This window comes from Syngnathus typhle, linkage group LG3, assembly GCF_033458585.1.
Source record: "Syngnathus typhle isolate RoL2023-S1 ecotype Sweden linkage group LG3, RoL_Styp_1.0, whole genome shotgun sequence".
In the NCBI taxonomy this organism is placed as follows: domain Eukaryota; kingdom Metazoa; phylum Chordata; class Actinopteri; order Syngnathiformes; family Syngnathidae; genus Syngnathus; species Syngnathus typhle.
This window is the reverse complement of record NC_083740.1, coordinates 14,039,892-14,064,759: the sequence shown is the minus strand read 5'-3', so window position 1 is coordinate 14,064,759 and position 24,868 is coordinate 14,039,892. Positions and strand designations below refer to the sequence as shown.

Below are 24,868 nucleotides of genomic sequence, written 5' to 3'. Positions count from 1 at the left end.
GCTCCTATACCTCTTCCCAGAGGGCAGAAGATCAAACAAAGAGTGAGTGGGGTGACTCACATCACTCACAATCGTGGTCGCCTTGCGGGTGAGATGGAAGATGTAAATGTCTTTCAAGGAGGGGAGTGAAGCACCAATAATCTTACCAGCCGTGTTCACTATGCGCTGCAGGGCTCTCAAGTTGTAGTCAGTGCAGCTGCCACCCCAAACAGCAATACAGCTGGAGAGGACGCTCTCAATGGTGCCACGGTAAAATGTAGTCATGACGGCCGGAGGAGCGCTCGCTCGCCTGAGTTTCCGCAGGAAGTACAGGCGGCGCTGGACCAAGCTGAGTGTTTTTCAAGGCTCAGGAAACCCTTGCAGGTGTTTCGAGTTAATTAGACGATTCAAGTGATTAGTTGAATACCCTACTAGTATACTTTTTCATGATATTCTAATATATTTTGAGATGGGATATTTGAGTTTTCTTAAGCTGTATGCCATATTCAGCAATATTAAAATAATAAAAGGCTTGCAATATTTCAGTTGATTTGTAATGAATCCAGAATGTATGACCTTTTTGTTTTTTAATTGCATTACAGAAATTAAAGAACTTTATCACAATATTCTAATTTTCTGAGACAGTCCTGTCTCGGAATCCACTTGGATTGGAGAATCTTTGTATTCCCTAAAATAATTCAAAGGTTTGTGATTCTTGCTTGAGTTCAATATGACAAAGCAGTTTTGTTGGTTTCCTTGCCCTATTTTATGAGCCTGTCACAACGTATTATGCAGAGTACCGTAAATTCCGGACTATAAGCCGCAACTTTTTTCCAAAATTCTGAATCCTGCGGCTTATAGTCAGGTGCGGCTTATATAAGGATTTCTTTCGTGATTTTTGTGATGACTTGATCACTTTTATACAGTGCGGTATCTTGAAGAAAAAAAACAACAACAGAAATACTATTGTGAAACACTACTATGGCTGCTGCTTATTCTGGCTGTGTTGCTTGGGACTATTATGATCTTTAGTAGGACTGCACGCTAGGTGACCTGCGTCAAAGGGCTCTAAACCCTTTCTCTTACTCTGCTATGTGACTCAGAGATTACACAAAGCAGTGACGCTGTTTGGACCATCTGCATTGTATTAAAACCCAATCAATCAGCATTTAAATTCAATTCTTCTGACATTTTGCTCACCAAAAACAAGTTGTAATGAACGTGAACTTTTAATGCATTTTTATTCAGAAGGTTACTTTGAACCCCGAGGCTTGAATGGCAGCGCGGCGTATTTATGGATTTTTACGGCCTCCAGGGGACGCTCTAGCAGGAAGCAAGAGCGAGACAGACGAAGAAGAGATAATGCGCCGAAGAAGACGTGCTAGTTTGTGTTTTGAACATTTCGCGGATCACGCACACACCCTCATCATGGAAAACACACGAAGAAATGCACTTGATGGAGCTTTTAAGTTAAAAGCAATCGATTTGGCTGTCAAAGAGGGAAATTGAGCTTAAATGGCGGCGCGGCGCGTCGTATTTATGGATTTTTACAACCTCCAGGGGGCGCTCTAGCAAGAAGCAAGCGCGAGACAGACGAAGAAGAGATAATGCGCCAAAGAAGACGTGCTAGTTTGTGTTTTGATAGGCGAATAGTGCCGTATAATTCACACAAAGAAGAGATAAAACGAGATCAAGACAGACATTACTGAAAGGAAGCGTTTATTCACAAACCGTCATTATGGGAGACAAAAGAAAGGCATATGATGCCGCATTTAAGCTAATGGCAGTCAATGTTGATGACATTGTGTTGCGTCACCCTTTTCTTTATTTCGTGGTCCCGTCTACTCTGGAGCTATACGTGTTGCCCGGTAGTTTAATGTAATTTAGCGCTTAGTGCATGAATAAAATTAGCATGAACAGACCCTCATCACACTCGAAGAAATGCATAAAAGCGACGACGAAAGAGAGACTGAGAAAGTGTGAGGCGAAGGATATCTAACGCTATTCCAATTGGACGCTGAGGAGGAAGACTTCGATGGTTTCAGTGCACAGGAGGAAGATGAAGACGATGAAGCTTTTTCTTTACTTTTACTGGTATGTTTTTTAACGAGCCCTGTTTGTGCTGTACTACCGTGTTGCTGCTGTGTTACCGCCGCGTCTCAGTGACTTTTACCGGGTATGTTTTTTTTAATCCAGCCCTATTAGTCTTGTGTTTCTTCCGTGTTGCTGCGGTATTACTGCCGCGTCACGGGCAGTGTTTGGAAAGAAATGTTAAGGTTTGTTATTAAAACTTTAAAAAAGCTTTCTGTGTCCAGTCTTTCTTTGTTAATAACTCGCGTGCACACTTCCGTGTTGCTGCGGTACTACTGCTGCACCACAGGCAATGTTTAGAAAGACATGTTAAAGTATGTTATTAAAACTTTAAAAAGGCTTTCTGTGAACAGTCTTTCTTTGTAAAAAACGCGTGTGCACGTGCGGCTTATAGTCCGATGCGGCTTATATAAGAAAAAAACTAAAATATCCCCCAATTTTAGCTGGTGTGGCTTATAGTCCGGTGCGGTTTATAGTCCGGAATTTACGGTACTCATTGGTGCTTGTGAGTCATTTTTCAATAAAACCATAACTGCCAGTTAGACTGCCAGAAAATGTATCTTGCAGATATTGTCTAATGTTGTGTTATTTGGTCTGTTCCCCTTTTTGCAGAGGTCTTCCAAACACATTTGTTTTTCACTTTTTTTTGTCAGCTTCTGGGATTCCTTTTCTCAATTTCATATGATTTTCAAAATAAATATTTTAGACTTTGTGCAGGTCAGTACCAAATGGTTTGCAGCCTGGTGCCAGTCCTTAACCCGTAGTTGAGGACCCTCACTTTAGTAAATGACATCTTCTGTAACCACCACACACCGTATGATTCCATTTACCAGAGGTGGGCATATTACCTAAGTTTGCCGGTCCATCATTGACATCCATCAGCGGCCTGGGCACCAGTCTGTCATTGTCAGTTTGTCATTTATTTCAGCTTGAACGAAAGTGTAACTGTCAGTCTCAGTCTTCCATTACTATTTCAAGCGCTTTCGTCATTGCTTCTGTCCGTCAATCAATCGTCAACACACAAAAAAAAGAGACAGACGAAGTGGCTGGGGAGAGTGAACTCTGGCCTTCCCTGCTTAGGTTTATTCCCCAGTAACCCAACCCTGCATAAGAGGGAATTGGTGGCTAAATGGGACTCCCGTCTTTTTCCGTGCATAATTTAATTAATTTATTGTCCTAAAATCTGGGGTGCGCATTATGCATGGGTACTCACAAACACGTGGTGACAGAGGTGAGGAATCACATCCTTGAAGTCGGCCTTAAGGACTTTAAAAGTTAAGATTAGTCGCAAACTGGTGGTCCATCAATGTCCTTGAGCATCCTGCATTGTGTGAAAATGAAAATGGTCGCTAGTTTCAATCTGTCAAATCCTGCACTTATCAAACGTAAGCGACCGGCTGTCCGTTTAAAGGGTCAAAATTCTCCTTTACCCCTGCTGCTGTAACCCAGCCCTCATGGGGAGACAAGAGTTAAATCAGCCGAAATTCAGAAAATATTCGTCCGAGTGCTGACCACCTCTAAGAAATCAACTCTGAAGGAGTCAATTTAATCTTTTCAGAACGCCAATCCCTCTCAAGTCAAGTGACGCTCGTGTAGGGTAACTAAGGTCGAGACACAGCGTCAGAACGACCGTGTTCCTTCCCCTGGCGGCTATTTTCCTGTGATTTGGAGCTTTTCTTAAATCTCGGATATATTTAGGGGTCTTTGTTAAGACAACAGGTTAATTTACACTTGCGCATAGCTGAGTTTAGGATAACTACCGTAATTTTCGGACTATAAGTCGCTCCGGAGTATAAATCGCACCAGCCATAAAATGCCCAAAAATGTGAAAAAAAACATACATAAGTCCCTCCGGAGTATGTCGCATTTTGGGGGGCAATTTATTCGACCAAATCCAACACCAAGAACAGACATGAACGAGCAACAACAGGCTAAACGATACGGTATGCTAACGTGACAAACAAACGAGGAGCTGAGAACAGGCCTGACGTAACATTCAGTTATTTAAAAAAAACTATTACATAAATAACACGTTTATAAACCATCGATCGTCCTTTGTCAACAATGCCGTTTGCCGCGCCGCAGTTCAAATTATTCCACAGGCCCATACAACGATATATCAACTATATTTTAAATAACTATCACATAAACAACAATATTATCAAACCATTTGTGTCACTCCAAATCATTAAATCCATCGATCAAATTTCTCGTCTTTTATCGATCGTCCTTTGTCAACAATGCCGTGTGCCGCGCCGCAGTTCAAATTATTCCACAGGCCTATACAACGATATATAAACTATATTTTAAATAACTATCACATAAACAACAATATTATCAAACCATTTGTGTCACTCCAAATCATTAAATCCATCGATCAAATTTCTCATCCTTTATGTCATCCTGGTGACAGAGGACATGTCCAGAGGATATGGTGCTTTAAAGTGTTAGTTCCTTTATTTGATTTTTTCTCTCTATTTTTCATGTTTTGAATATGTTCAAGATAAAGATATCAAAGCATGTGAAGTGATCAATTATACTAAAAATAACGTGAAGTGGTCAACTATACTTGTAAGTAAGTGATGTGTTAATGATAAAGTATAAATTTGTGAAAAAAAACATATAAGTTGCTCCTGTGTATAAGTCGCCCCCCCCCCACCCAAACTATGAAAAAAAACCGCGACTTATAGTCCGAAAATTACGGTATTTCGAACAAGATCTGACAATTCTTGATGTCAAGGATTAAAGCTGTCTTCACTTTAAAAAGAACTGAACGGTTTACAGTATGACTATGATAGAGAAACAAAAGAGATTTAAAATATAAAAGACCATAATAATCATTAATCAAAATTAAATGATTATAAAGTAGAAATTTAATGAATAAGTAAGAAAAAGAGTTACCAGTCTCAATTGTTCGAACAAACAACAATAATTCCACTCATCAATCTCAATAAGCAAAACTATTAAGTCTCAAAGTTCTCTCAATTGCAACTCTCAAAAAATATAGCAAAAAGAGGAAAAAGACATAAGGTATAAAATGCTATTTTCATGTTTTCCCATTACAAATAATAGAAAAAAATTGAATCCGTTCCAAGCAAAAAAAACGTTTTTAAAGCATTTTTTCATTATTTTGCAGCATAAACTGCATAAATAAATGAGTAGGTAATGTATAAATAAATAATATAAATAATAAACTGAATTAATGGAGTCGGCTAGGCTGGGGAATGTATTGCTGTATCTGTAGCAACTCGCTTGTGTGTTTCATTCTGATAGTAAAAGATATCTTTTTAAATTGTGAGGGGGAAAAAAAGCCCATCAAAACATTTTTTTTATTTTTACCAATGAAAGACAACATTTCAAAGATCATGTGAAAGAAAACAGCAAAAAAGTTTTCTTAATTTCAAAAAACAAAACCAAAAAAAATGCAGAAATTCTAATGAAAGATAACATACGGTATACGTACTGTATCAAAGTTTGTGTGGCCGTTGTTTTGTAAGCACAGTCGCCCCTTCGCAACATCACTTCCTTTAAGAGCGTCTTTGTTTTTCAGGATCGAGCTTATAGTCGATTTTGCCATGCAAAACCCCCGCGCCAACTCTGACACTTGCACACCGGACTCATATTTTGCGATTCATTCTTTTTTAAATTCAACCGTTATGCTCACTACTTTCCTATTTTCGCCATGATCAGCTTTACTGCTCCCACTTACTTCCTTTGGAGGCATGATTAGAGTTGATGCAATCCTCAGAGTAAATAGAATGTAATAACAAACGGAGTCAGTTGGCATGCGGGTCTTCTCGGCTCATCTCGTGAGGTTCGACAACCGAAATTTCGTCCGACATCCGAAGCAAAAAAATCTGGAATTTTTTGTTCGAATACCGATTTGTTCGAGAACAGGGACGTTCGGAAACCGAGGCTCCACTGTATTTGTAGACTACTTAATTATTTTAATAGTAGGCATACAGCTCATGTATTGACAGTCTATGTTGCCTTATGAAAAGCTTTTAGATTTTTGCGGCTCCAGACTCTTTGAACATTTTGGGTTCCCGACCCCTTCCTTAGACACACTGCTGTAGTTGAATGTTTGTTCAACTGCACTTAGGACTGCTATCTCTGATTGCTTGGTTCATTCGGTGTATTATTTAAAGCAACCTTTGGCCGAGGCTCATATATATATATATATATATATATATATATATATATATATATATATATATATATATATATATATATATATATATATATAATTTTTTTTACTTTTTTATTTTTAAAGGTCATTCAAGGTATGTTGTCCATACCCCTACTTGCCGTACTGTGGATACGTTACATACCGTTGCTTTTTGTCTCAACAGTCCATGGTCTTACTGCTGCATAGCCAGCACCAGTACATTTTCGATTATGACTCAGGGGACCGCTTGTCAGCTGTTACCATGCCAAGCGTGGCTCGACACACCATGCAGACCATCAGATCCATTGGCTACTACAGAAATATCTACACTCCACCTGAGAGCAACGCCTCAGTTACTGTGGACTATTCTGAAGATGGACAGGTGTGTACCCCAGTACCACTGGATATGGACATTACTTTTACGTAATTTGCTGTAACAGCAGGTTTAGATTAGATATTGTACAATTGTGCAATAGATTTCCACTTTTTCTTGAAAGCAGCTTCAGAGAATATAGAGCCTAAGAATAAAAGAATATCTTAGGCATATACTGTTATATGCTTTGGTCAACATACTCCAAGGCTCAAGAATTCCTGCACATTTGGCAGACCCTTTTAAGCAGCCTATGTGTTTGATACCTGCAACGTAATTTTACTTCTACAAAGATGAAAAAAGTGAGCGTGAATAGCCTCATAAAACAATGAAAACATTGTTTGTATTTGCAATCATGAGGGCAAGACCCATGGTGCCACATGACACAGACTCAATTACTATGTAAATTAATTTTGGGTTTGTGGTTGTGATGGCTGTGATAGTGAATGCTACCATTAGATTTTAAAACACACAAAGAATTTGTCTTGCTAGAGTCATTCTCACTCACTAGGGAAAAAACGCCACCAGTGAAAAATATACATTTAGGACATAGACATAAATTTGCAAAATACGGAGAGTCATTAAGCAATCAAAAATTTCCCATAGTTTAGTTATATTGATGAACAACAAATGATATAGCTGGACCGAGTGAGAACAATGAAGTATTAATGACACTACAAGGATGGAGTAACAACAGTGAATACAATATTCAGAGCTGTCAACTCTTGGGCTTTGAGTGAGAGTCTCGTGCATTTCTGTCCGATCTCACACTCTCATATTATACTTTCATTTGTCATGCTAAGGAAAAAAAATCAGGGGAATCAGGAGTAATGCCAAAGGTCACGCCCAGTGGGCGGCAAAAGTCGGTCCGGGACGTTGTACATCTGAGGAGCCGTTCCTGCCGTAGCTGCCTAATACAAACAAACACTGACCAATAAGGAATGCGCGCAATACTACTCACCTCAAATCACTAATCAGGAAATGTGTGGGTATGCAAGCAGCCACACCGAGAATCGTGTAAGTAATCCTCTTATGCCAAAATTAACACAAATTAAACTGGAACTGTTTTTTCGATAGATAAACAACACTAGGTTAAGCCCATCAATCTGCTATGATATTGTGTTTGGAGGGTCTAAAAATAAAGCTGCCGTGAATATTTATAATAATTTAATAAAGTTTCATATCAATATTCTGGAGTAAAGACTGTATATTGTAGTAAAGTTTATGAGCAATAAATAGGTAATGACATTAAAAAACAGTTCAAAAGGTTCACATTATTTCATCGCCCAAAAATAACTGGCTAAGATTCTAATTTAAACCATGTAAACTTTTTTTTCAAGGAATGGAGAATCTCAATCTAAGATTTGGCCAAAGTTGACAGCCCTGAATATTAATGACACTACAGAGATATGCAAAGTATTACTATGAAATTATGTGTTATTAAAACAACTGGCAACTGTGTTAACTATTGTATTGAAAAACATACACATGCCTGCTTTTAGGTGATGAACATTGTCCAGACATAAATATATTGTATAATCTGAAAATGTTATGATGTTTTTCTCTTCGATCAGCTCCTTAGAGTTGCCCATCTTGGAACTGGACGGCGTATATTATACAAATATCGCAGACAGGTGTGTGCATTTCATTTCTTATTTAAAGGTTTTAGCATATATATATATATATATATATATATATATATATATATATATATATATATATATATATATATATATATATATATATATATATATATATATATATATATGCACACTCCGTAAATATATATATATGCACACACCGCATTTTACGGACAATAAGTTGCTCCAGAGTACAAGTCGCATCAGCCAGAAAATGCAAAAAAACCATTTTTGGGGTAACTTTATTTGACAAAATCCCACACCAAGAACAGACATGAATAGGCAACAACAAGCTAAACAATACGCTATGCAAATATTACATGAACACAAACGAGAAACTGAGAACGTGCCCGATGTAACATTCAAATAACTATAACATAAATAACATGTTTATCAAACCATCTGTGCCGCTCCAAATCATTAAATCCATCGGAATCCTCACCCTCCGTGTCACTTATAAACGCCACTGCTGACTCCGGAAATACACGGAAATGAGGTCAGACTCATTGTCAGTTGCGGCTCCAATTACTCCACAGCACCAGTGGTAGAGTGTCTGCCCTGAGACTGGAAGGTTGTGGGTTCAAACCCCGGCCGGGTCATACCAAAGACTCTAAAAATAGGACCCATTGCCTCCTTGCTTGGCACTCAGTATTAAGGGTTGAAATTGGGGGGTTAGCTCACCAAATGATTCCCAAGCACGGCACCGCTGCTGCTCACTGCTCCCCTCTGCCCCAGGGGATGGATCAAAATCACACGGGGATGGGTTAAATGCAAAGGACACATTTCACCACACCCAGATGTGTGTATGATGACAATCATTGGGACTTTAACTTTAACTTTTAATGCGCCCTCATGCGGTTTAAAGTGAAAATAACATGTGAAGTGAGCAATTATACTATAGAAGGTAAGTAATGTGTTAATGATCAAGTGGTAATGTGTTAATAATTTCACATATAAGTCGCTCCTGATTATAAGTCGCTCCCCTAGCCAAAGTATAAAAAAAACTGGGACTTATAGTCCGGAAAGTATGGCGTGTGTGTGTGTGTGTGTGTGTGTGTGTGTGTGTGTGCGTGTGTGCGTGCGTGCGTGCGTGCGTGCGTGCGTGCGTGCGTGCGTGCGTGTGTGTGTGTGTGTGCGTGTGTGTGCGTGTGTGTGTGTGTGTATGCTACATGAAGTATTTATTATTGTGTATAGAAAAAGGAGTATTGTTTTCTTTCATATAGTTTTAACATAGTGTCTGATTGCTGATTATAGTATACTCTCAATGTCTATACCATTGAGAGTATACTATAATCAGCAATCAGACACTATGTAAAAACTATATGAAAGAAAACAATACTCCTCTCTATACTATAGAGAACAGAGGACTCAAAGATGAATGTATGCGCCAAGTTTCCGTTTTGTTTTGGTTCTTGACAGCAGAGTAAAATCAGTGGTGCAAAGGGAAATCAGGAATCAGACAAGCAATATCAGGCAGACATGAGGGTGCTGGAGGTCTGATATACTTTAGTAGATTCTGCAGTGGTGAATGTATAGGAATGTTTGACAGCTTGTATAAACTACACAGACGCTGATAGGATGTGGACTGTATCCGTTGTCGCAAACCAATATGACACTCTTTTATCTTTCTTCTCAGAACAAGATGGCAGAGATTCTGTATGATTCAACTCGCGTCAGTTTTACATATGATGAGACGGCAGGTGTGCTGAAGACGGTCAACTTGCAGACTGAAGGGTTTATATGTTCCATACGTTACCGCCAAATTGGCCCACTGGTTGACCGGCAAATATTCCGCTTCAGTGAGGATGGGATGGTGAATGCACGTTTTGACTACACCTACGACAACAGTTTCAGAGTCACCAGCATGCAGGCTGTAATCAATGAAACACCACTGCCAATCGATCTCTATCAATTTGATGACATATCAGGAAAAGTGGAGCAATTCGGAAAGTTTGGAGTCATCTATTATGACATCAACCAGGTGAGACAGCATTGGTTAATTTTTGGGAAATAGTATGAAAGTCCTACATTAAAATTAGCTGGTCGTGAACATGACACACGTGACTGCAGAGTGAGGTTGAAACATTGTCTTATGAGAAGTTGGGAATTCAAACATCTGATTGTCTTCCATTGTTAGATAATCTCCACAGCAGTTATGACCTACACCAAACATTTTGATCAGCATGGTCGCATCAAGGAGATCCAGTATGAGATCTTCAGATCTCTGATGTACTGGATCACCATTCAGTATGACAACATGGGACGAGTCACTAAGCGTGAGATTAAGATTGGACCATTTGCCAACACAACCAAATATGGATATGAATATGATGTTGATGGACAGTTGCAGACAGTCTCACTCAATGAAAAAATGATGTGGAGGTAAGGTCACCATATAAGATTTTTTAATGACATTTAAAAAAGATTTCTGTTGTTAATCCTCATACAAACTGGACTTGCAGGTATAATTATGACCTAAATGGGAATTTACATCTGTTGAATCCGGGAAACAGTGGTCGGTTGACACCTCTTCGTTACGACCTCAGAGATCGAATCACTCGTCTGGGTGATGTTCAGTACAAATTGGATGATGATGGTTTTCTAAGACAGAGAGGGGCAGAAATATTTGAATATAACTCCAAAGGTAGGAAAAACATCTAATGAATAATGATTGAATTTATAAATAATGTATGCAATTTCCATAAATGTCATTAACCCTAATGTAATGCTGACTATGTTGATGTGTGACATAGTACATGCTCACCACGGACATGAGAATCATGTCAACCTTTGACTCGTCGTAATTTATTTGAATTTTTTTGGGGAGGCTCCAATTAACTACTTTTCTTGAATTTCTTTACAAAGGAATAAACTTTCAATAACATTGAATATTTTAACATTCAGATTACCGTTTTTTACCATGTATAATGCGCAAAATTTAACTAATTTATTGTCCTAAAATCTGGGGTGCGCATTATACATGGGTACAAATTCTTTTCTTTTTTTTTTTTTTTTTTAATCCGGATATCATACGGAGGCCGCCATTACAGATGCGCGTTCTTCTCTGCTGTTCACTTCAAACACGCTCCATACGAACACAATGCTCTCGTATCAGACGCTTGCTCGATCACCTGCTCGTTTGCTGTCACAATGTACCCTATACAAATCCGAAACATTTCTTTGCTATTGAGTTTGCTAGCGCATGCGCAGTGATACTGACCGGCAGAATAACATCCGGTTGTTCCCAAAGATGACCTTTTTTCTGAAATAATTTTACGTTTACGGACTTAAGTAGGAGTCAAAATTTGGGTGCGTATTATACATGGGTACAGGCTTTTTTCCAGCATCAACATGCCATTTATAGGGTGCGTATTATACATGGGGGCGCATTATACATGAAAAAAACGGTAATAATGTATCAACCAGCTTGCCAATGATTCAGTGCTATTGATCACTTCTGAAGCAATTCCGCTCTTTCATTATGGTCATTATTTTTTTTGTACAATGCACTAGTAGTTGCAATAAGAGCAGCCTTAAGCCCCTATCCCACTCAGGGGAAAATATTTCCTATTCTTGGCAAAGGTAGCAAAATGCTGATTCACATCAGGGTAAATCAGGCTTTGTTCAAGGTTGCAAATGTTCACCAATGTTCATGCTCGAAATTTCCTTCAGATAAGAAAAGTACAGGAAAACATCTGATGACGAGTTGGTGAATATGTGAGACCTCGAACGAACCCTGAGGAGAATGCAACATTCGTTACCTTTGAAAAAAATCGTAGTTGTTTGCAGCTCAGTAGGATAAAGGGTTTAGGTCTCGCTGTCAGCGATGTGTGGAGGGGCAGTGAGCGAGACGGCCACAAAAATGAAAATAGATGTTGAATGAGCATCCTGCTGTGATCAATGAGAATAAAGCTAAGAAAAATTGGTAACACTTTATTTGAATTCTGTTCATAACACTGTCATACGACTGTCATATTCATGACATGACACCTGTCATGAATATGAATGAATCCTTATGACAGATGTCATTTAGTGTCATTCAGTAAATTATGTCACTTTTGATGCAAAATTTATATTGTTTTAAATGACAACTTGACATATAAATTATGTCACTTTTGATGGAAGCTTTTTAACAATGCTCATGCTGTAGTTGAAAATGTCAGACATGTAGCTATTAGCTACAATACAAAAAAAACAACAATGTATTTTGAAATTATTTCTTTACTCCTACAGTGGGGAGAACAAGTATTTGATACACTGCTGATTTTTCAGGTTTTCCCACTTGCAAAGCATGTAGAAGTCTGTCATTTCTATCATAGATCCTCTTCAACTGTGAGTGATGGAATCTAAAACAAAAATCCAGAAAATCACATTGTATGATTTTTAAATAATTAATTTCCATTTTATTGCATGAAATAAATATTTGATACATCAGAAAAACAGAACTAAACATACCTATGATAGAAATTACAGACTTCTACATGCTTCAAATCAAAAAGAACACTCAGGGTCACAGCTTTCCCATTGCTGGAATATGCAATGGGAAAAATGTATATAATATACATGAGAGTCAATGGCCTGGAGTGCAGGTGGGAGATTTCAACTTTTTTTTTCCTGTTCTGTCGCATTCAGCCATATAACTCGGTATACAGTAGGCCTTAGACTGCAGATGTATTTTTCAGATGAATACGAAGTGTTAATTAAAATATTCAATCATAATGTTTGATTTTTTCTATTAGCCGTGTTTTGACATGTTAAATCTTTACTGAAAGAATGTTTGTTTTGTTTCTTGAAATCCAATACCATTGCATAAAGTTTTCATCATAAACATAATTCTAAAAGTCCAAGTACCAATAATACAATTTTGCTATTTTGCCTGTTGATTACGCTAGGTATTCTTGTTCGGGTCTACAGTAAAGCCGGTAGTTGGACCATCCAGTACCGTTATGATGGTCTGGGTAGGCGAGTGGCAGCAAGGAACAGTCTAGGACAACATCTGCAGTTTTTCTATGCTGACCTGAACTACCCCACCAGGATCACACATGTTTATAACCACTCGAGCTCTGAAATCACCTCCTTTTACTACGACTTGCAGGTAACTGTTGTTTTTGTTTTCACATGTTTTTCTCCCTTAAAAAAGCTGGTAGGGCTGGGTTTGTACAAAGCAAATTTTTAGCCATTGTCCTTTTGTCCAACAACTTTGACATCAGACATCACAAAGGTTGTTAAATGGATTAATGTATTCACATATATAAATAAAATATTGGAGCCTACCTTTAAAATGGGAAAAATTTCTAACTCCATATTTTTGTCTGGAAGTTTTTTGCACTCATTTGTTACTTCTATATAACATAACACCTATAACATATTCACATGTTGCTCTTCACAGGGTGAAAAAAAATCTGAAAAACAGAAATCTAAAACACCTCATTTGAATCTCAGTGCTTGGCTTATTGGAATTGCATTTAGCTTTCAGTTTTAAATTTATGATAGTTTGTTTGCAGCCAGCTCCCCTCCCGATACCACAAACACCTATAATGATTATACAGAGTTTGTATTAGAAGTGAAGGTAGGGGAGACTTATTTTGGAGAGAAACTCCAAATCAAACAAACAAATATATTGTTCAAATAGATACTGTTGCTATAAGCGTATTGTAGTTTCTGTTGTACAAGGAGAGCTACAATCAATTAGGCTACAATAACATCTCATAACGCCAATTCTACAGTTGTAAAATTTTTAACAACTATAGCCTTTTTATTAGCTATAATAAAACTGTTATTGGCACAATGTCATATTTTTTTTACTATAAGTATATTTTAAATGTGTATTAAAAATGTTTATTGCACAGGGTCATGTTTTTGCTATGGAAATCAGCAGTGGAGAAGAGTTTTATATTGCATGTGACAACACTGGCACTCCACTGGCTGTCTTCAGCAACAATGGACTCTTACTTAAACAGGTATTTGTCTCATCTCTTATTATTTTTACTACAGTGTGAATTCTAGGATAGGAAGTTTAGAGGTGTTACCACTATGTCCCAAACCTTTTCACGACACACTGTGTCATAAGTGAGGTGAGGGGGTCAACGCAGGAACTTATGGGCTTCCAACACAATAAAAGAGCCCTAAGGCCAAAGCAAACGTGAAGCTTGACACTCGACATTTCTGCCCTTTGTGTTGAAAGCAATTGTCACTGTCACGCTGAGATTGCCATGCATCTAATTATGTCAGTGTTATTCTACGTTAGCTGTGCAATGCACACATATCCTTGGCACAAAAAAATGAAAAAACCTTTCAGTGGGACTTGTCTGAATGGGACAGGGAAATAAATCCCAGCTCTGCCGTTCTGCCTCTGATGCGCCAATTTGCAGAGAATCAAGTGTGAAAGCAGCTTGCATGTGTATTTGCTTGGCACACAATGAATAAAAAAACATGTTGGTGTGCAGTTTAATCCTACTAATGTTCAAAATGACAAGAGGCCTTTATTAATTCTTGTAGGTGCAGTACACGGCGTACGGCGAGATTTATTTTGATTCAAACCCAGACTTTGTGCTGGTAATTGGTTTCCACGGAGGCTTGTATGATCCTCTGACACGTTTGCTACATTTCGGAGACAGAGACTATGACATTCCCGCCGGGAGGTAAGTTGAAAATCACTGTACTTCACTTTGTTCTAAGTATGTGATTGTACTTTACATACCTGCAGTGATTCGTCAAATTATGATGTGTTATCTTGTAGGTGGACAACCCCTGATGTCAGCGCATGGACCAGAGTTGGTAAAGACCCTCAGCCTTTCAATCTTTACATGTTCCAAGGCAACAACCCCATCAGCAAAATTCATCAAGTCAAAGAATATGTCACAGGTAACACATATTTGTTTTACATTTAAAATGAAAATGTACTTGAACATGCAGTGCAGAAAAACTAGGTTATAACAAATTGTGTTTAGAGGTCATTTTGTCCACGAAACATTTATCGCTACAATTGCTTAGTGGGTTTCCCAGGCTGTGATTATGTACCGTTTTTTTCCGTGTATAGTACGCCCCCATGTATAATACGCACCCTAAAAATGGCATGCTGATGCTGGAAAAAAGCCTGTACCCATGTATAATACGCACCCAGTTTTTATGAATTTAAAAAAATTTTTTTTTTTTTTTTTTTTTAAGTCCCAATGATCGTCACACACGCAGGGAGGCAATGGGTCCCATTTTTATAGTCTTTGGTATGGTCTTAACTAGGCTGGATGTAATTTTTTTTGTTGGCGTTGATTTCTCCGACTGCCCGTAAACGCACCACCGCGCTCCGTGCGCGCACGGGAAGGAGGCGGCTCTGTATGGGAGAGACGTTGAAGAGGAATAAAAACACCCTTGGAAACCAAACACATGCCCCTCGTCGTGACTCTGAGCCGTAACAAATGTTTCGGATTTGTGTAGGGTACATTGTGACAGACAGCAAACGAGCAGGTGATCGAGCAAGCGTCTGATACGAGAGCATTGCGGTCGCATGGAGCGTGTTTGAAGTGAACAGCAGAGAAGAAAGGAACAAGGCAAAGTGTTGTGAAATGAAATGCACAGAACGGATGCGCAAGACACGTCAGCTATATAAAGAGCGAGAGTTGTTTTCTTCCTATTAGTTTCAATTCACAGTTTAATTAGCAGTTTCAATCAGCAAATAACAAAATGCGTATTACAGGTAATATTTTATTTCACAACACTTTGCCTTGTTCCTTTGGTCTCTGCTGTTCATCCTAAAACACAAAGGCGCTCTTTAAGCAATGCGACAGTGAGCGCCCGGCGCGCTGCGGTTGCGCGACCGCACCAAATTAAGCTCCCTGCGCAGTGCGCACTGAGGTCCACTTAAATTTTAGAAAGTACATCAGGACTTTAAAAATATCTTCTAAATTTCAGCGACGGCTCTGTCACAATAATGCGACCAGCGTGGTGGAGTTGCGCGGTCGGCGGCGCGCTACGGTTGAGCGTTCTCTCTCGCGCTCTCGCTCTCGCACACATGCGCACACACGCACACGCGCACACACGCAAACCGGATATCATACGGAGGCCGCCATTACAGATGGGCAGAACGGATGCGCAAGACACGTCAGCTATATAAAGAGCGAGAGTTCAGTTCTCTACCTAAATCCGTATTACAGGTAATATTTTATTTCACAACACTTTGCCTTGTTCCTTTCGTCTCTGCTGTTCACTTCAAACACGCTCCATACGAGCGCAATGCTCTCGTATCAGACAAGGCTTGTTCCATCACCTGCTCGTTTGCTGTCTGTCACAATGTACCCTACACAAATCCGAAACATTTGTTGCGGCTCCGAGTCACGACGAAGGGCAAGTTTTGGTTTCCAAGGGTGTTTTTATTCCTCTTCAACGTCTCGGTGGTGCGTTTACGGGCAGTCGGAGAAATCAACGCCAACAAAAAAAATTACATCCAGCCTAGTTAAGACCATACCAAAGACTATAAAAATGGGACCCATTGCCTCCCTGCGTGTGTGACGATCGTTGGGACTTAAAAAAAATAAAATAAAAAATTAAAAATTTTTTGTACCCATGTATAATGCGCCCCAGATTTTAGGACAATAAATTAGTTAAATTTTGCGCACTATACATGGAAAAAAACGGTAACTTAAATTTGGTTACGTGCTTCTAGCGCTCACACAAATGAATTAAACATCTTTATCTTCGTCATCCAGTTGTAGTTAGGATGCATTTGTGTCTTTGTGTTTAATCACTATACAAATGTAGGGTGGGAAATCCAATTCCTGATCCTACTACTTGTTGAAAGAACCTAAATTTATGGAGGCCTTCCTATGTGCTGGCAATGTCTTGTTTTCACAAAGCTGAAGAACGATGAAATGTTCGTGGAGCTTTGGCTTTTTTGATAGCCTGCAAATTGTCAATTTTAATGATTCCATTGTTCTTCTCAAACTAATGACCAGAGATGGGCGATTTACCAAAGTTTTCCAATCCGTCATTAGTCCATGACCCAAGTACCTTTCCAATGCGGCCGTTTCGGCCATGTGTATGTATGAGAACAAAGAGGCCTTTATGTAATAATGGTACGACTGACCAACAACCCAACGGCAGTGTAGAAAATGTATTAATGTCCCCATGGGGGAAGTGACACAAAAAGAAACTGAACAAACACAAAACAAAAAAGGACAGCAGGCAGCGGTACAACTGCAAGAAATAAAACATGCGTTATCAACCAGTTAAAACTACATTGACTACATTTTATAAAACTCTCAAAATCATTAAATACGGCATACATGAACGGTGGCACACCCACACCCAGTCACTCAAACATTTTGACCACCACTCCGGTGGTCATGCCTCGGCCAACACATGGTACCGCGTGCGGCCCGCAATTCTCTCTCCCCCAAAGGAAACTGGCACACCTTGCTATGCTTGTGACTTTTTTAAACCGGCACAACTTGCTACACGTGTGACTTCCTTTTTATATTGGTGTCTGGCACCCCATTGTGGTGCCACTTGCCACATGTAGTTGACACTTGACCCAGGTAGGGACAATATTCACAGATGGACGAAAAAACAGTTCCTTCCATCCTTTTTTTAACTTTCTCATCCCTGATCCTTTGGTCGCAAAATGGGTGTCCATCGGTTACTCAGACAGAATGACGAGGAAAAATGCATCGGGGCACCCCTTTGAACCGGGAGATTCGAGTTGCAAAGTCTGGACAACAAAAAAGAACCCAAATTCACTGGGATAAAACATTTCCAATGTTTATTTTGACAATGGCAAAATCCAAGGTAAAGTTGTGTAGAAAATATACCTCTCTGCTAATGACACAACAATATCTGTTAATTCATCTATCCATCAATTTATCTGATAATTTTGCAATAACTGCTTATGCCAGAGGTCTAATCTTCAACCATTGCACACAAGAAGAAATTTAAATAGTTAAGCTTTTTCATACAAAAAAGTAAGCAAACCATAAATGTCGTATTGAAGGAGAGATGGGGGAAAGGAAGCTATAAAGCAGAACATATAACCATCCTATTCTTGAGTTTTGCAGATTGCATCAATTTCGACATTTATTTTTGCATGCAAATTCTTTCGGTTGTTCATTTGTAAAACACTTTTTGATGTGTTTCTTTTTGCAATGACTGCTCTTTCTCTCATTGGTCCATACAAATAAGGCTCTTCACTTTTTTTCCCATTCTGGGGCCCATTGCTTACAGAAAATAGCCATTCCGCCTAGTTTGTGCGACCTGATGGAAATGCATCCTGTTAAAAAACCCATCAATTGATTAGAATCACAGGAAGCCAGCTGTATGAACGAAAGCACCCCAAGTTGTGCTTGGTAATTGTGCTGAGATGGCAATGGTTTTGGCCAAGTGAGAAAAAACATTTGCATCTTGTCTTAGATGACAAAAGCAGGACAATTAACTCAGTGAAGTAGTTCACATACAGCTCGAGAGTTTTTTTCAGTTGTACTGCAAATGCAAGAAGCATGTTTTAACGTTTTCTGCTCTGTCTGTCTCTTGAGATATCAACATCTGGTTGGTCACATTTGGATTCCATCTTCACAACGCAATTCCAGGATTCCCCATTCCAAAATTTGACTTGACACAGCCATCGTTGGAAATGAAAAAAAGTCAGCTGTGGGATGACCTACCTGTGAGTAGCATTATCATGCTCTCAGAACAACAATATTGTCTTGCCCAAAAATAAACATCTTGCCCATCGCGTATAAACTGATACCAACTTTTGACAGCTGGTTAAAAAATGGTTTCCTTGTTGATTTAAATTGTGGAATTTCACATTAAATCAACATGACTATTCACTAATTAGTATCAAATATAATTAATTCAAACACACAAATGTATGTAAATCAGAACGGTGAAAGATTGTGTTCAATTAACTCAAAGACAATTCTTAATCTATAATATCGTCAAGAATCGACTATTAATAAACCATTCATACAGAGATAATAATAAGCAACAGCAAGACAAACAAATTAAAAAGAACAAAACCAAGAAATATAGAGACCAAGAGAGTAGAAATACATGAGAAAATCAAGGGACAATTTCACATGGGGAATTGCACAAAAGTAGTGTGGGGTAGGCATAAGGAAAGAGGAAATGAGGCAAGAAGAGGCATCCAGGAAAAAAGCCACTCGTTCTTCCCCTCACAATAGGGTTGTCAAAGATACCAGAATTTCAGTAGTCAGGACCAATACTTGTAATTTTTCACGATTCTCGATACTAATTCAGTATCACCATAAAAAACAACAAAACAACAGAATCCATTTATGTACTTTTAAAATCACTCATTTATTTAAAACTGCTTAAACCGTATAGTAAACTTTTTACATTGAAAAGGAGCAGCAGTGACATGGAGCCTTCAAGTCACATCTATACAAACGGCGAGTGAAAAGTTAAATATTCGGTTCTGACGGTACCGCAATAAGCACGTATCAGTGTATTTTTTGCGTGTTGGTGGCTGGCTGTCGTGGACAGGAAATATCTATCATGCACAATTTATTTAATTTATTCACAATTGATGAGAATGGGGGGGAGAGAGAGAGAGAGAGAGAGAGAGAGAGAGAGAGAGAGAGAGAGAGAGAGAGAGAGAGAGAGAGAGAGAGAGAATTTCATTTTAAAAGTGATTCAGAATCAGCTTTATTAGCCATGTTTGTGCATGCCAAACAAGGAATTTGACTCCGTTTTGATCTCAGCCTCTGTACAACATTTAGTTGCCAAACAACAGTCAGGTGACTAACAACATTAAAGTGGCGAGAACAGGATATTATTGCCCGGTGAGGTCTCTGAGACTCTATGAGTGGTGTGAGTTCGTCAGAGCGACAGCCTGGGGAAAGAAGCTGTGTCTGTGTCTGCTGGTTTTGGTGCACAGGGCTCTGTAACGCCGTCCGGAAAAGAGTAGTTTGAATAGACTGTGACCTGGCTGAGAAGGGTCTGCATATACGTATGTTACTTGGTCCTGGACAGGTACAAGTCTTGGATAGATGGGAGGTTGATCCCGATTATCTTTTCCGCAGTCCTGATTGTCCGTTGCAGTCTGTGCTTGTCTTGTTTGGTGGCCGATCCAAACCAGACAGTGATGGAGGCGCAGAGGATAGACTGGATGATGGCAGTGTAGAACGTCTTCAGCAGCTCCTGTGGCAAGTTGAACTTCCTGAGCTGTCTCAGAAAGTACAGCCTCTGCTGGACCTTCTTCCGGACAGAGTCTATGTGGCCGGTCCATTTCAGGTCCCGAGAGATTGTGGATCCCAGGAACTTGAAGGTATCTGTCGAGGGAATAGCATTACTGAAGATAGTGAGGCGTGGAAGTGGTGAAGGGTCTCTCCTGAAGTCCACTGGAAACTGTAAATAATAAAACAACAAAGCAATGTCAAGGAAAAGATCATCAGAGATTCACTTCTTACCAGGGAAAGAAAGCGTTAGTGACGACAGGAAACAAAAAGTGGAGTTGTGTACTGATGGTTAGTTTTTCAAGGATGAACAAACTGGATTAGTTTGTTCTACTTTAAAGACACACATTCTCCTAAATTCTAAAGTGTTACAAAACAAAAGTGATTTGAGTTTTAAAGGTAAAGTCAAACCAAAACTTCCAGTTCAATCAAAAATTGTCATATTTACTGAACAGTGTTTTAAAACCTTTGTCTACAAGTATTTATTTGCCAAAAATACCATCAAGCTGGCTGTGATTTCTTCATTTGTTGTGCTCAGCAGAAATCTGAAATGCACCATAACTTTAAAACGGCGAACTGAATTGGATCTTTTTTAGACTTTTGAAGTCCAACTGTTCAATATTTCAGGCCTTACAAATTCTAATACTTATAATTTATAATCTGGCTCATTGAGCAAAAAAGTAAACGAACAACAAACAGTTGGACTGGTGCATCCACACTTTTACAGGTCATATTAGGTTCGCCTGTTAACTATTTTAGGTTCATTTTGCTATTTCAACTGAAAGCTGAAATACAATGAATTTTCCTTTTTGTAAAAAAAAAATGTTTGCTTCTTCATTGTAACTTACTCATTGCTTTTATGAATCCATCTTTATTAACGTGTATATATGTGTTTCAAGTACCGTATTTTCCGGACTATAAGGCGCACCTAAAAACCTCAGATTTTCTCAAAAGCCGACAGTGTGTCGATAGTCCGGTGCGCCTTATATATGGACCAAATAGGGAATGATGGATGGATGGAACTTTACCTTTTAAAGTTTACTGATCTATCTGACTGTTTTGTTTTGTACTTATTAAAGTAAGCTTTACACGTTTATTTTGTGTGTTGTGTGACATTAACAGTATTGATATATTGTGATTGTTTTCACTATTTCAAGTTATTATATTGTGATTGCATTAATGGTGCACCTTATAGTCCGGTGCGCCTTATATATGGACAAAGTTTTAAAATGGGCCATTCATTGAAGGTGCGCCTTATAGTCCGGTGCGCCTTATAGTCCGGAAAATACGGTAAAGGTAAACTTAACTTATACTGTACATCTCATTTTTGGCAGTCTATCTCAGGCATCCAGCAGGAGGTGACACGTGAGACTCGTGCCTTTCTGTCTTTTGAGCGGATGCCAGAAATCCAGCTGAGTCGACGCCATACGGCCTACACTAAACCGTGGCTCTGGTTTGCGACAATCAAGTCTCTCATTGGGAAAGGAGTGATGCTTGCCGTCATCCAAGGCCGCGTGGTGACCAGTGCTCTCAACATTGCCAACGAGGACTGCATCAAAGTTGCCGCAGTCCTAAACAATGCATTTTACCTGGAGGATCTGCATTTTACTGTGGAAGGACGGGACACCCACTACTTCATCAAGACAAGCCTGCCCGAGAGTGATCTTGGCGCACTTCGGCTCACTTCGGGACGTAAATCACTAGAAAATGGCGTGAATGTGACCGTGTCACAGTCTACAACGGTGATGAATGGCCGAACACGGCGCTTTGCTGATGTGGAGCTGCAGTATGGGGCCCTGGCACTCCACGTACGTTATGGAACAACGCTGGACGAGGAGAAGGCACGTGTCCTGGAGCACGCCAGGCAGAGGGCCTTGACAAGCGCCTGGACCCGTGAACAGCAGCGCGTCAGAGATGGCGAGGAGGGAGTTCGGCTGTGGACAGAGGGAGAGAAACGGCAGCTGCTGAGTGGTGGGAAGGTTTTGGGTTATGACGGGTATTACGCCTTGTCCATAGAGCAGTACCCTGAGCTAGCTGACAGTGCCAACAACATCCAGTTCTTGCGTCAGAGTGAAATAGGGAGGAGGTAACAGGGCATTAGCTTTATTTCTACACTGAGGACTGCCGAAGACTCCAAAAAGATGAAAAACAAATTGTCTTTGAACAGTAAATGGATGTCACAGACTGAACTGTCTTCAGACTCCAAGGTAGACACAAAAGAGCCTCCATGTTTGCATATCTATTTTTCTCTGAGGACAATAAAACACTAAAAAGATAATGAAACAATCAGATCAACATAACTGATATGAATCAATAAAAATCTGATTTAAATTCCAAGAAACAAGAAAACCTTCAGTCTAATGGCCGTCTTTCTTTCTTAGGTTCTTCCTTTCTCTCTTTTCTCTTTTCTCTTTCTTTCTCTTTCTTTGAAATGCCTTTGAACAAACAGCATATGCATGCATGCTCCACCCTCTCACTCAATCTTTGGAAGGTGGGGCTAATCTGAATGTTGTGTGTCATGCTGTCAAACTGTGATTACAGCAGAAGTACAGACTGGTTTAGCATAGACAACAGCTGTCATGGCTGAATGAGTTGCCAAACACTTCAACAGTTCTAAACTGTCTGAGCAGAGAACAAAACAAATGTCTGTGGATCCCTGGTGGATGTTGCCTGTATCGTTAAACCGTGGAGTCAGATGTAACTTTCACCATTGCTGTTTGACCCCTCACGGGCCAATGTCTATAAGGATCTCTTGTTGTTTATGGCTGGCGGAATCAAGCAGAACTGTTGTGGACTTTCTCCAAGAGAGAATAGCACATAAAATGACTATGATTTGGATGAAGGAAAGTAAAGGATAAATTTGTTTGAAAATGTTTGTTTTGTATTTTATCAAAACATTGTATTGTATTTTGCATTGGGGGAAAAGGGGGATTATAAAAATGAAGAAAAAAGTGTTTACATAATATTACAGATACCATTACTACTGTAACTATAATCATCACCACCACCCCAGGAATGGACTATGATTTTAATCCAACAAAATCTGACATTTCAAGTTATTTTTTTTAATATATTGCTAACCAGAACCTATGATATGTTTGATCAGTTGTCATGAACTCCTCATATGCATCCCCGCTACATCAACAACTCCATGAAGGAGACAGGATAGTGCTGTGGGTGTTTATGGTTCTCTTTGGATGGACTGTGTGGTTCTGCATAACACTGATCTGCTTCTAAGTCCAAGAGTCCTACAATTCTGCAAAATGTGACTCAGTCTTATAAGGCATAGAACTTCTGTTTTTATCGGTCAAAGTTGGTAGTATCGCTTGCAATAGAAACATGTTGTCGTGTTTTTTTTGGGGGGGGGTGGGGTTGGGGTGGAGTTGCTGTGATTAGTAACTGTTGTTGCTTCTCTCAACATATTTGCTTGTCTCTCTTTAAAAGGAGAGTGTATTGCCGTCAGTGACTTTGAGTAAGTAATCAAGAATCAAGTGTATGTTTTTCCATTGACTGTAGGTCTTTGTATTATTAGAGAGGTTTTCTTGTGTGTGTTTGTTTTCAAGGGTGGGAAGGCAATCTGAATCATTTTAAAGACAGTATACTAATACAGAGCATTTACATCATATGCCAAGACAATTGAGACAAGTTAATGTGTTATGGATTCATCATTTTATATTGAAGGTTGAGAAATTCCACTTAACAGTTCAATACTAGTCTCAGAGAAAGTAATTTATGTACAGTGTTTCTACAGTAAACAATAAAAACTTTGAAACTCCCACTTGTTTCTTTGTTGCTGTTATATTGTTTAGTTTTAACTTATCAGAAGTTCATGTACGAAAATGCTAAAATCCATCCATCTGTACCGCTTTATCCCCACGGGGGTCGTGGATGCTAAAACCTAACATCCTGATTTTTCCATACAATGACCAATATTAAATTTCTAACGAGCCCTTGTTTTTAGGTATTTTTTTCTTTCACAATTAAAAACATTTCCCATGTTTATTGATAAAATTCACTTAGCTTTCTGTGTATTAACGCTGAGAAATCATTCCTGGAGCCAAGAGGAGATTTTATTCAATCTCTGATTACATTTTTGACTGAGTACTAAAGAGTTTCTACCACTACATGTGTCGTCAGCATACATCTGAAACTTGACCTCTGGACATGTCTCAGGAAGATTATTAATGTATAAACTAAAGAGAATTGGACCCAGGGTTGTTCCTTGGGGGATTCCTGTTTGAGATTTCTGAAAGGAGGATCTACAATTATTAATGACAACACACTGTTCACAATTCTGCATGTATGACTGGAACCAGCACATCAAACATTTGGAGAAGTGGAGTAATGAGAGCTTTGATAATAATAGGTCATGGTTTATGGTTTAGGTCACGGCGGCATGGTGTGGCACTGGTTAGCACGTCCGCCTCACAGATCG

At 39.2% G+C, this 24,868-nt stretch overlaps 1 protein-coding gene across 1 annotated transcript in view; it reads left to right on the top strand.

Moving 5' to 3' along the window:
* LOC133151396 (teneurin-3) overlaps nucleotides 1-22,548 on the top strand; it is a 286,876-nt gene extending 264,328 nt beyond the window's left edge. Inside the window, exons 38-48 of the mRNA XM_061274374.1 lie at nucleotides 6,423-6,620; nucleotides 8,183-8,242; nucleotides 9,885-10,229; nucleotides 10,386-10,630; nucleotides 10,711-10,892; nucleotides 13,141-13,343; nucleotides 14,098-14,208; nucleotides 14,747-14,889; nucleotides 14,988-15,112; nucleotides 18,769-18,899; nucleotides 21,768-22,548. Of these exons, the coding sequence (XP_061130358.1) occupies nucleotides 6,423-6,620; nucleotides 8,183-8,242; nucleotides 9,885-10,229; nucleotides 10,386-10,630; nucleotides 10,711-10,892; nucleotides 13,141-13,343; nucleotides 14,098-14,208; nucleotides 14,747-14,889; nucleotides 14,988-15,112; nucleotides 18,769-18,899; nucleotides 21,768-22,523 (2,499 nt within the window). The 3' untranslated portion in view covers nucleotides 22,524-22,548. The remainder of the gene's footprint in view (nucleotides 1-6,422; nucleotides 6,621-8,182; nucleotides 8,243-9,884; nucleotides 10,230-10,385; nucleotides 10,631-10,710; nucleotides 10,893-13,140; nucleotides 13,344-14,097; nucleotides 14,209-14,746; nucleotides 14,890-14,987; nucleotides 15,113-18,768; nucleotides 18,900-21,767) is intronic.
* The last annotated feature ends 2,320 nt before the right edge of the window (nucleotides 22,549-24,868 follow it).